A 13,235-nucleotide genomic window follows, 5' to 3' on the forward strand; every position below is an offset into this window, starting at 1 on the left:
TGTTAGATTACATAACTGTATGTGAGGCTATGTGTGGGATGCTCTGCGTGTCAGTGTTTGCACGGGCCTGCGGTAAGAGTTTTGACATGTGTGCATGGGAGGGCATGTTGTTTGGAGTGTGTGTGCGCGCGCCTGCATGGGGGAAAAAAAAAAAACACGCATTATCAGCTATCTGAGTCGTTTGCTCAGCGCACACCTCGAGCATCAGCCATGAATACTGAAACATTCAGCAAGCAAATGCAGCCCAGTGTTTATCACCCCCCTTTAAATGGTCGGCAGTGGCCTCTGCGTAAAATCCGCATCCCTCGATGGCCATGCGGAACCTGGAAGCGTGCTGATGCTCGAGGGTGGTTGAGGTGATCCAGTGTGTGATGGTGTGAGAAGCCCCGGGCCAGACGAGATGATGCCAGCGTTAACCACCATCCTGAGCTCCAGAGTAGTGTGACCGACGATGCGCCTGGCGCCAAACAATCAAAAAGGCAGATTTGGGAGCAAATGTCAAAGCGCAAACAAACCCAAACCAAATTGTTCTCGTTCTGGGGTCGGTTACTTGATCGCTGTGTGCATATGGAGCAGCCTGCCTCTTGAATTAAAAAACGTGCCGCTGCCACGGCGCGCACACTGCGGCATACAGACGCATGTGTCCAACATTTAGATAAAAGACGATTGCTCTAATCTGACATGTGCAGCTTTGACTTTTTCTACGGAGCGTGTTGGGCCAAAAACACCGGACACCTCATGGGTTATTTACTGCATTTAAATACAAACTACACACTTCATCTAAATGGATAAAAAAAAAAAAAAAAAAAAAAAAAAACACAATCAGGAGCACCGCATACTCATTTTGGACCTGCTCCCATTTATAAATGCAAACGATTATATGGCATTGATGCCATGCCCTTGACTATGAAGCGCATTGGTTTGTTTTTGTGATCGATGCTCTATAATTACAATTAGCCTAACTGGTCACTGCAGATTTCGGAGCCTCTCCGCTATGTCCTCAGCTCCCTGTGCCCCGGTGCATCTCAGCAGTCCCTCCCCACTCACCTGTCTTGGTCAACAGCGCCGACATGCTCCACGCCACGAAGAGGGCACTGCAGATAAAGCACACCTGAACGAAAAACATCTCTCTCCTCTTCCGAACTTTAAATATCTTCGCAATTATTGTCTTTTTGGACGCGCTCACGGTGTCGGTGTCGTCCCGCTCCATGCTTCGCAGCTCGGCCGGCGGCCACTATTTTTGCGTCCTTAAGAGCCAAAGAAACAGCCGCCCCACTTGCCTCTTCACACGGAACACAGCCGGGATGTGGTCCTCATTTCAAGCCGTCCAGGGCGCAGATGGGGAGTAGTGAAGCGGACAGTTTTTCCCCCTTCTCCTCTTCGCCGTTAAGAAGATGCCTTTCAGCTGCCGGATATTGGACTTGGCAATGACACGGCGGTCAAATTCCGATACAGCCTATAGGCTAGATCTCCAAATCAAGATAGCCCTGCTTCTAAATTCGGATTCTGCAATAGGATGGGTATCGGAACTGCTCCCATTGCAACATGTAGCCTATCCTGTCCCGTGAAGAAAAGAAAAAAATCAACTGCTGCAATAACCTCTCTCCGTGTAGTTTCTGTTTGGCATAAAATGCGTCAGCGTACAGTCAGAAACGTGGAATCGCTCAGCTGCGCCGTATCGCAAACTCCACGCACCTGCGCCTGTTAAGTGAAACCAATCTGTGTTCATCAAGGGTAATTGTCGAATTTGGCCAGCAGTCGTGCCGCTCGCCTCGCTCGGGCGCCTCCCACTTCACATGAATTCCTCCTCAGTGCAGAAATCCTCGTGCTGATGAGAGAGGACCATCAGCTGCCTTTGCTTCCAGCTGCCCTCTTACCGTGCGCCCTCCAGTGAGACCGCGGGTCCCTTTAATTTTCCAGAGGACTGTATGTGCAAACAGCAAGTAAAATACCCCAAAAAAAAAAAAAAAAAAAAAACTATCTCTCGACTGTCCACAGTGAAACCTCCGGACAGCTGTTCATCGATCACACTGGCCTCTGGAGTCCGGACATCTTTCACGTTATTTGCGCTTCACCGTGAGGTTGGATTTGTGCGACGAGGCAAGCCCTATCATGCTGCTCAAAACAACACAAAACAGCGTATCCCAACACTGCTGTGTTATTAAACCAAATCCAATATTTTCCTGGGTCCCGAGCACAGCCCCTCTAATAACTGCCCTCCTACTCACCTGCTGTCCTCATTTTGATAGCATGCTGAATAATTAAGGTTATAGATCTTCAGGCTCATGTGCGCCTGGCCCCCTCCCTTCCAAATCTACAACCATGAAATAAATCCTCATTGCCTGAAGTTTTTTTTTTGCCAAGATTATAATGGTTTTTACGTTTTGCCCTTCAGAAAATTGCTTCACACAAACAGAGCTGTTGGACCTGCACAATGACTAATGTAATGGGGCCCTTTATGTCAGTGTGGCAGTAGTACATTAAATGTGGGTAAAATATGTCCTACAGTCAGTGATCACTAGGACAACAATTACCATTATAAGGGGAAAATAATCAATTCTGCCAGCATTAATATGAAAGAGCCTCACTTTACTTTGCATGTGTCATGAATATTCCACAAATATACTGTATATGTGAGCTGTCACTTTGTGTAACAGCAAATAATTGGACAGTTCTATTCTCTGGACACCAAAATGTACATGCTAAGATCAGTGTGTGAATATATGTTATACTTTGACGTAAGTTATTATGATAGCGTAATTTAATTCTGCGATTAAGAAAATGGATATTGCCAAGATATTATCTCTTTTATACATTTGTCTTGTACTGTTTCCTCCCTTAACACATTCAAGAGAGAGATTCAAAGTTGGTGGTTTGAAAAGTAAATTTCGCAGCAGTGTTGGTGGAAAAGCCCTGGCGCCCTGCTGTTTGCTTTAATGCAGATCTCCTCTGTTATTACCCAGCTGTATTTATAAATTGCTCCTGGAATAATTAGGCCTCTTCCCATTACTGAACTTTTAATAGTTTGGCCCATTCAATTAAAAGCAGATGATGTTTCCACTTACAAGAAATTGTTCTACATTTTGGGAAATTCGCTTATTAGCTTTCTTAGAGAATTACCAAGAGTAATGCCCGGCCAACACTTAAAGATTTTTCAAATCATAACAGGTGTTGAAAATGGGAGAGATCCCTCGAGGCGCTGACACACCAACCCGATTATCGGTCATCGGGCAGTCTGGTGAGGTTGGTGACTCGAGTCTGTTCGGTGTGTTCCGTGCAGTCGTCAGTCAGATGAGCCATGAGCCAGTGGGCAGTTAGACTCAATGACCAATCTGATTGGTGGAGTGCTAGCCCTTGACTAGCGAATCAGTGCACGAGAAGACCAGAGCTGACAACGCCTGTATCTTCTTATTACTAGCCATCGTATTTTCTTCCGTTCAGTGAGTAATGACATCAACGAACCTTCTTGACTATCAACACTCTCTGATGAAAACAATGACTGAGGACAGCGTGCTCTGTGTTTACTAGGTCTAGAGAGATGTTCCGTCATTTCCAGTTTTCATTTTTTGGGCGACAATACAGATTAGCGCCGCCTACTGTTATGAAGACGTATTATGTCTCACGCACACACAGAACGTACGCTCAAGTCGGCGTCGCTTCCGTGTGTTCCGAGGCACTTTTTGGACTGACTCGGGGAGACGAGAGCCGAATGATCAGTCCGACTGCCTTTTCTTTAACAGTTATGTTCCTATAGTGTGTGGAAAGCAACCATTTGGCCAGAACAGCACACTAACACATTAGAACCATGAAAAAATCTGAGCGTGGCTGACCATTGTCGAGAGGTGGGAATCGGGCCCAAAATCGGCTTGATTTTTGTGTAGTGCGTACGCGGCATTAGCTTAGCATAAAGACTGAAAGCAGGGGGAAACAGCTAGCCGAAGACCTCTGGTCTACAAAAAATAGTTACAGCACTTAACGGTAACGCCCCGTAGAACCAAACTTTATGTTTACACTTTGGCTTTTGTACAGAATAAACAAATGCGATACAAAATGTGAATTAGTGCGCTTACAAGATGTTGGTAAGTTCATGTTACAAGTGTCACAAGTCTTTATGCTAAGCTAGGCTAATCGGCTCCTGGCTCAAGCTACATACTTAGCGTACCTGTCACTTTTAATATAAAGCCAGTGACAGACTGGCCATCTGGAATTTGGGCAAATGCCAGAAGGGCCGCCCCCTATGGGCCACTACTGCTAATTTTTTTAATTTCGATAAGCTATTTTCTGCATGCAGCCACAAATATTCACGATTGTACGCAAGGTGCGTGGAAAGATTCACTCGGAAGGCAGAGTTACTAATTTCCAAGCTAGGTTATTGACAAAAATAGGGCCGGTGAGTTGCAAATGCCAGGGCTGTTTTCTGATCCCAGTCCGTCACTGTATAAAGCTACATATATATTCATGTATCAGGTCATGATTTCTAGGCCGTGTTTATAATACAATGTGTACAATGTTGACATGAGAGTAGTGTCAATCTTTTCATCTAATTCTCAGCAAGAAAGCAAATAGGCATATTTCCTCAAATGTCATACTATTCCTTTAACACTTGAGTGCAATGTTTTCTTGGAATTACATACAGCATTCACACGTGTTTGGAGATTTGTGAGGCTGCAGAGCAGAAGCTGCTCTTGTTGCCTCCAGGCTTGCTGTGGGTCACTTTAACTGTCAATCTACACACACTGGTTGACAAGACAGCATGTCAACTTTTACAGTCACCACTGCTGCCCACTTCAGCAAAAACTGAGCAGCATGTTAGGGTCAAAGGCCTCACACTCTGACGCAATCTCTCCGCAGACTGAGGTTATGTAAGATCAGGGCTGTCCCTGTTGGTACAGTACGAGGCAGACCTCCAAAAACTTTACCCTTCATTTCCAAGGAGCATCCAAGACTTTGAAGTAGTGAAGGCTGCTAGTTAAGCATGGAAGGCGTTGCAGGTTATTAGTCAGGGCTTTCTGAATCTGTTGCCAGGACTTGTCTTCATCCTGCAGCTTGGGTCTTCACGCACGCACACACACATATACACACACACACACACACACACACACACACACACACACACTCAACATGTGTGACCCGTGCCCATGCCAAGGGATTAGTCCCCACCAGGCCCCTACCCACACAGCAGGCAGGCAATTGGGGAGCAGTGCCAGGGCCTGCTTAAAGAGATTTAGCCACTGCTTTACACTCCCTGGCTTGGTCAAACATACATACATGGCCTCCTTTGCCTCTTGCAGGACCCAGTGAATGGCCGCTGATCCGCAGCAGCGATAATGTGTGTGAACCGTGGGTTTAGCTGCCGGCAGACGGTGAGAGATTGGCTCTGTAGGAGTGTTTTGATGTGGGTAGATGTCAAAAGGAGCAGTCGGTGTACTGTAAATGTGTTGTTTGATATAAATGCCACGTTTGTATCATGTCCCTGTGCTGCAGATCACTAATGAAGTGTGTGAGTGCTTCACAACAATTGACTCAGCTCTGCTCATGTCAGCTTTCAACTCCATAATTGCTTTGATGATTCATGTGGTTTATTCATTGGTTTAATGCAGTGATTAAGATCCTGGAGAACCATGGCACAGTTTACATAATGTTTCAATGAAAGATATTGTTTCAATGCAAACATTTACTATGTATGTGTAGAATGAAGTACTGGCGGTATGTCCCAGTTAAACAATGTGTGACTAGTCTATGTGACTAGACCGTGAATGATTATCAACTGCTACTATTTGCAATGATACCACTTAACTACAGCATGGCTGTCATGAACCTGGAGTTTGTTTAATTTCCTGTTTTATTTTGTAGGTTCTTCTCATGTGTCATGTCTTGTTTTACTTTCTGCCTTGTGTGTTTTCCCACCTTACTGATTGTCTGTCCGGCCCTGATGTATTTAATCTGTTCCTCGTTACCACCCTTCTTTCCTTGTGTATAAGAGTCTCGGTGTTCTCTCGTTTCACAGTCTCTGCTTTTGTTTTTGGCTCCAAATGTTGTATTTCCTAGTATTTACTTCTCCAGTAGTAGTATTTCTTATCTTTAGCTTTTGCTATTAAAGCTGGTTTTGTTTCATCCACCTGCCTAACTGGTCTCCTGCCTTTGGGTCCTCCTTTTGAACTCTCAAACTGTGACAGTGGAGAGGTACAGTATATCATTTGAAATGCTAAATGAAGGACTGGCATTACCCAAAAGGTCCCATTAGGTTATTTCTGCAAGCTGAAGTCTGAACTTTAATTCTGTGGTTGAGAAAACAATCTCACCACATGGCCCATAGCGGTTCTGGAGCTTTCAATCATATCACCTAATCTGCATCCATCAGCAAATAGATATTTCCCAGTTGTCATTAAATTGTAGATCTTCAAATTATTTCTGAGCATTTTAATTAAAGACTATGCAACATTTGATAAAAGAAATAACACAATCTTTCCATTAGAAATAATTTTTTTAACGCCATAAAATGCACTTTTGCTCAATTTAGTACACTGTAAGACTTTGCGACTACAGCCTTACTTGGTCTTGTATGACCAGTAGTCTTTGATCGCTAATGTTAGCTAATGGTAACAAATTTTAGATAAACATTGCTGCTGTGTAACTCACATAACTGAGTCAAATTTGCTGGCTTTGAGACTCTTCTCTATTTGTGTTACTATTACATTTTAGCATGGCACAGGTAAACATTATGCTTTATTGTGCAACAAAAACAGGAAGTTGTAGTCAAAAACCACTCGGATGATGTCTTCAACTGACTCATGAGTATCTTGGGATAAGACAGCTGTTTCTTCTTATGCTTTCAGATCAAAAAGAATATTTTATCTTCAGTGCATGCCTTCAAGAATTTTGTAATTAAAATATACCTCAGTATAGCTTTTTCTCTGTGCTTTTGTGTATATGGTTAAAACAAGGGAGAAAACGACAACTGGAATACAGTACAATGCCCTTTTGCAGTGTTTGCACAGTGACTACACAGTGCTGGGATATCCCATGCATACAGTAAGTGGGGCTGATTTTGCTGAGGTGTGTTTGTGGTGGATAGGTGACACTGAGCCAAAGAAGGAAGCGTGACACCTTCAATTAATGCACTGCTGGCATTGTAACTAATATTTTACTAATTATCTGAAGCAAGTAAACAGATGGAGAGAGAAATATCCCCAGCTCTCAAACTCTTTTTTTTCTCAGTCTGCCAACTATTGCAGAGCCCACTTTAGCCAATGGCTGGTACTAATAGTACAGTACAAGCTTGGTACACACACACACACACACACACACACACACACACAAAGGAAATGTCCCTGGAGAGTTGCTGATTTTAACTCCTTGCATAAGCTCCTCAGTGAGCTGCAGGGAAAATGAAATATTAATCGTGAGTGTTGAGCATTCTGTGGCAGTATTGCAGGTTTATTTGTTTGCCTGCTCAGGTGTGAAGAGTAAACAGGGCAGAGACAAGCAACATAAAGTCTAATCTGTGTATTCTGGAGGCAGCAGCCATCTCCTGTACTGCTCTCTTCATCTTCCAGGATATGAAAACTCACCCATACAGCTGTCGTCAACATAAGGCAACACAGACAACCAAGACAGCATCTGCACCAAAAATTATGATTGAGCCGAAAAGGAATGGTAGGCAGGCAAAGAGCAACCTTTTCCCCTTGCAAAGAACAGTGGAGTCCCATTCAGACTGACCACAGAGGTTATGCCAACAGAAACATGCTGCCCATTCATTCTGGGAAGATATCATCAGAGTTGGAGACATAGGCTGCAACCGTACTCTGAAGCAGAGGGCAAATGAAGGCGAGTTCTTCAACTTCATTCACTTGCAGCTGGGGGTGGTGGTGGAGGGGTGGCCATTAAAGTCAATGAGCCAGTAGATTTCCCTGCTGTGTGATTTCATCACCCTGCACACCTCCATAATGGACACAGAAGTTATAGGCACTGTGTAGTAGGAGGATGAGTAGGAGTTGCAAATGTCAAAGTCTCATTATTCACAAGCTGGCACGAGGACTGGAACGTGCTTTTTGATGGGAGCACTCCACCAGTTTTACATGAAGATCAGTTAGCTTGTCATAAAGACACTGCTTAGTCTGTGAAAACAGGAGTTTTTTAAAGTCTGAGAAAATAACCCTGAGACATCACATTTTTAACCAAAGAGTTACAAACTTTGGGGTAGAACTTGAAAGACGTGGGCATTTGGGAGTGTCTGACCAAAGACACTTGAAAACCTTAATGTTTTTGCTCTCAGGTCTCATGTTAAGTCTTTAGGTGGTCAAGTGTCAAGTCAACTCTCACACCAGCCAGACCCAAGTCAAGTTTGAAGTCACTGTTTTTGTGACTTAAATCTGGCTCAAGTCTACAGCTCTGAAAGTTATTGTATTCTGCATTTGGCATGAGATGGATAGAATTAGCCTTAAAAGAGAATGTGAGAGAAAGAAAGCATTAAAAGAAAACTTAGCATACTTGCCTGTGAGTGGACACTATCTTTGAGGGGCGGCAGTAGAATGGCAAGCAGTTTTAACATTTAATCAAACCACATTCCCATCTGTAATTACATTTTAGATATCCATAATAGCATTTCTACTGGATAAAATTGTATTCTCAATAGTTAGAATAGTAATTAAAGAACACCACAATAACATTTTTACGAGTAGAAATTGTATTTCAAGATATCTACAACTTTGATTGTACTGGTCAAAAGTAAATAAAAGATATCAAAAAATCGTTTTAAAATTGTAATTGTCAGTTTAAAGATTTAATAGCTAGACTGGATATTTATTGCAGGTATCCATAATTCAACTCTTCCTTGTCAAAAAGAACAATTCAGATATCCACAAAGACATTCTTCTTATCTACAATTGTAATTTCAGATATCCACAACATCATTCTTCCTATCCAGAATGAACATTCCAGATATCTGCATTATAATTATTACTAGGAAGAACTCCCATTTTAGATATCTACAATACAATTGTTACTAGTTAAAACTCTAATTTCAGATATCCAAAATGAAACAAACATTCCAGATATCTATATTGTAATTTTGACTATCCAAAATACATTCTGACTAGTAAAAAGGTAATTACGGATATCAACAATTCGTATTAGGGCTAGTAAAAATGCAATTTTGGATATTTACAATTAGAATTATTACTGGAAACAATACAATTGCAAATATCCACAAATTTATTGTGGATATCTGCTAACAGGTAGATAGGATGCCATTTTTACATAAAAAGGGTTCATTGGCTATCCACAATTATATTTAGATTTTACTGCTCAAAACTAAATTTAAGATATCCTTAAAATCATTTCAAATTTTATGTGGTCGTTTTAACATTTAATAGCTAGACTGGATATTTATTGCAGACTGCTATAATTCAACTCTTATCAATAAGAACAATTCAGATATCCACAATGAAATTCTTCGTATCTACAATTGTGATTTCAGATTAGTATTACTCGTACTAGTAGTTCTTAGTAGTTCTTAGTAGTACAAATGACGTCACGTTTCCCATTCATGCGTATGGGCCTTTCAATTTCAGATATCCACAATGTCATTCTACCTATCAAAAATGAACATTCAGAATATCTACAATATAATTATTACTAGGAAGAACTCTCATTTTAGATATCTACAATACAATTATCTTTTTGCTTAATGTCATACACTGCGTCAGTTACTATTTCAGATATATAAATTACATTCTGGATGGGAAGCATTACTATTATAGATATCCAAAATTGCAGTTGTACGTATCCATAATTTCTACTAGTCAGAATGTCTTTTGGAGAGTCAAAATTACAATTTAGATATCTGGAATTTTTGTTTTATTTGGATATCTGAAATGAGAGTTCTTCCTAGTAATAATTCTATTGCAGATATCCTGCATGTTCATTTTTGATAGGAAGAATGACATTGTGGACATCTGAAATTGAAAACCCCATACACATGAATGGGAAACATGACGTAATTTGTACAAGTAAGAATGACCTTGTGGATATTTGAAATGACAATTGTAGATAGGAAGAATATCATTGTCGTTATCTGAATTGTTCTTTTTGACTAGGAAGAGTTGAATTATGGATATCTGCAATACATATCCAGTCTAGCTATTAAATGTTAAAATGGCTTGCCATAGAAGTAGCTGCAGTTTCTCACTCAGTAGGGACTTGGCTTGGGAACCGGAGGGAAGCCAGTTCAAGTCCCGGACGGGCCAGGTACAAAGTGTGGACTGTTAGCTGGAGAGGTGCCAGTTCACCTGCTGGGCACTGCTGAGGTGCCCTTGAGCCAGGCACGAACGCCTAACTGCTCAGGGCGCTTTGCTGCGGCGACCCATCATTCTGACATCTCTCCACATTTGATGCTTGTGCATCACTTATGTTGCTCTACAAGTTAAAGCAAGCAGAATAATTTGGACATTCTGTTTGACCGAGGTCTGCAGGCCACCGCTCAGAGTGCTGCCATGTAAACTGAACTGCACAAAGACAAACGGTTGTAGTGCTGCTGAGTCACTTCTCTGGATCCACACTCCTCGGTCTGGCCTCTACTTGTTCTCACATCCACATCATTCGGTGCAGATGATTCAGCCTTATTATACGGCCTTGTGACATGCCAGAGAGTCATCCTAGGTTTAGGAGAGACGTCTGCAAGGGTAAACAAAGAGAGTGAATCCTCATCGTGTTTTCTGAGCTTGAATTAATCATCAGCAGGGGTCTCCTCACAGCTCTCAAGGTAGTGTCAGCTCTGTCACATCAGATAAGGCCGGCTCCTTCTGATGTGCTGAGCGGAAAGAGCAGGCCAGCCAGGTTGCATTCTGCTGACTGGCTGGAACCACATGTCAGCGTGAATGCAGTTTGCTAAGAGGCTGATACTGCCTTCATCTAAGAACGTGTTTCCTGAACCAATTGTCTGCATTGCCTCAAGTTACAGATAACCAACTGGTCAGGTTTGTTTTGCTCTGGGAGGAGAAGAATGAGCTGTTTGTACACAAGCCAAGGAAAACAATCTCATGCGATCTGTCCTAAATATCCAGTCACATACACATGATTGCTAAGTCATCCAAATGTCTCTGCCAGGGAGCCAGCCAGGATGAGTCCCAGCCATGAATGCACCCAACAAAACGCATTGTTTCATCAAAAAGGAAACATGGCAGCTGCAGTATTGTGGACTGTGGATAATCTGGCAGGAAGTGCCTTGGTGGATTTGTGCTCGTGAGCATCCCCGCTTTGTGGACGGGTGTGAAGAGTAGGTTGCATAAGAGGATCACCTCCGTAATGGTGTAATTCAGGATTCCTGCTCAACACAGCCTTTCTATGTGTCTTAAAGAAAGGGTGGGCAAGAGTGGTTCCTTTACTGAAAGACCATTACCACAGGAAGATGCCGGCACATGGGGATTACACACTGAGGCAGAAATTAGGGAAGAGATGGACTGGATGAATTAAGATGTGTTGTTTAAAAAGTCAACTCCACACAAACAGATATTTAGAGAAATAGTTGACAATGACATTTTATGTAGATGTAACTGCTGACGATGGTAGCTTTTTTACGGTTTGTTGACACTTCTGTAGCCCTTTCATGGGCGATATTTTAGCTGTCTAAATATCTCAGACTCAAAATTACAAGGTTGAGGCTGGCATGAATGTTGAAATTCTCTTATAGGCACATTTTCCAACATGTCAAACTAATCTTTAAGCTTTCTTCAACAGTGGCTTCCTGAATTGCTATTTTACTCTGTTAATTTGAGTGTTAAAATATTGTCTGAGAGTGAGATAAATGCATACAGTAACAATGGTATCTGTCATTCTGTCAAACGGACTGCTTTGTATTCATTCACAACCTTTGATTAGCCCAAAAACGGCAGTAATAAAGCTCCAGAAATTTTAATGTGATGTCCATTTAGGGAGAGTGACAAGTTCCATTTTCAGAGCTGGTAACATATCAGCCTTATGCTATGTTTGAATATTGTGAGGTTTCATAGAAATCCGTCCCCTTTTTACATTATTACATTGATGCCATTGGCATTAGGTGGTCTGCTTAGTGAAGAGACCGGGAATTCAAAAGGGATTAAATTCATTCATCCTCCAATCCACACAGATGAATGGATATACACAACCAAGATGCTCTTTCTTGAGTACATCTTGGTGCCAATGAGTATATAGTGTGAAAGGCAGGGGAGCCAGGTTATGGATTTATGGATTTGACAGATTGGCAGAGCACTTGTTGAGTTGAGAGCAGATCTCTCGCTGGCCTCCAGGGGGCAGAGCGTCCTCAGTGCCCCTGGGAGACTGTCCTGTGCCCTGGGCTTAGCTGCTCGTTACATTAAAACAGGGGCTTCTGTGACAGAGTCAGCATTATGAGAGCTAAGAGGATTAAGTGATGGACATTTCTGGCGTTGCCGGTCAATTATCAAAATGAAAAGCAGTGACTGGGCAGGGCTGGCATGAAGCAGAAGAGCTCCTCTCTCCTCCTTGTCTCCACTCTAGCTCTCTATCTCTCACTCAGCTTCTGTCTGTCACAGGTTACTGAGGTTCAGGGGAGGCGGGGGAAGAAATAAATAAAAGGCACCATTGATGTGTTTCTGAACATGAAGTGTGTGTGTGTGTGTGTGTGTGTGTCTGTGTGTGAGCTACGGATTAAAAAAGAGCATTTAAATTTTAATGTTTTTAAAGTGCAAAACTGTATGTTATGCAACTGTGTAAAAAACAGGCCTGCACGTCAGCCAGCCATCCATCCGTGCTCAAGTCTAACTCCTCCAACCGTGTGCATAATCACCCCCCCCACACACACTGTCTCTAACACTGCTTGCTTTCCCTGTCCTACGTGTGTGTGTGCCCCCCTGTGATTGCTTAACAGGCTATCAGTGTAGGAGGAGTCTCCACCACTATGATGCACTTGTGATGTTGGACAGTTGGAGATGATGAAGAGGAGATGTGGGGGAGGCAGGAAGCAGGAAAATAAGGGGGGTTGTATTGGTATATCTGCAAAAGTGGCATTTCACAGCTGCCTGGGTTAAGGATCTACCCCGGGGATTCACACAACAGTGCAAACGTAATCAACCGAGTCAATGTGCCACCACGGCTGCAGCAGACACATCTCTCCGGCAATGACACCCTGCCTTCCCCTCCATCCTCAAGGCCAGCAACATCCCCTGTTATCACCCGACTTTCTCTACACCGGTTAGACCTCGCTGGAGCACAGCAGAGGT

At 42.7% G+C, this 13,235-nt stretch overlaps 1 protein-coding gene across 2 annotated transcripts in view; it reads right to left on the reverse strand.

Moving 5' to 3' along the window:
* The window catches only part of slc24a4b (solute carrier family 24 member 4b), a 37,420-nt gene extending 35,567 nt beyond the window's left edge, over positions 1–1,853 (reverse strand). For both annotated transcript variants that reach the window (XM_028605163.1, XM_028605162.1), the window contains exon 1: positions 1,048–1,853. In XM_028605163.1, the coding sequence (XP_028460964.1) occupies positions 1,048–1,210 (163 nt within the window). In that variant the 5' untranslated portion in view covers positions 1,211–1,853. The remainder of the gene's footprint in view (positions 1–1,047) is intronic.
* Between the last annotated feature and the right edge of the window lie 11,382 nt (positions 1,854–13,235).

The sequence above is a fragment of the Perca flavescens genome, chromosome 18, assembly GCF_004354835.1.
Source record: "Perca flavescens isolate YP-PL-M2 chromosome 18, PFLA_1.0, whole genome shotgun sequence".
Taxonomy (NCBI): domain Eukaryota; kingdom Metazoa; phylum Chordata; class Actinopteri; order Perciformes; family Percidae; genus Perca; species Perca flavescens.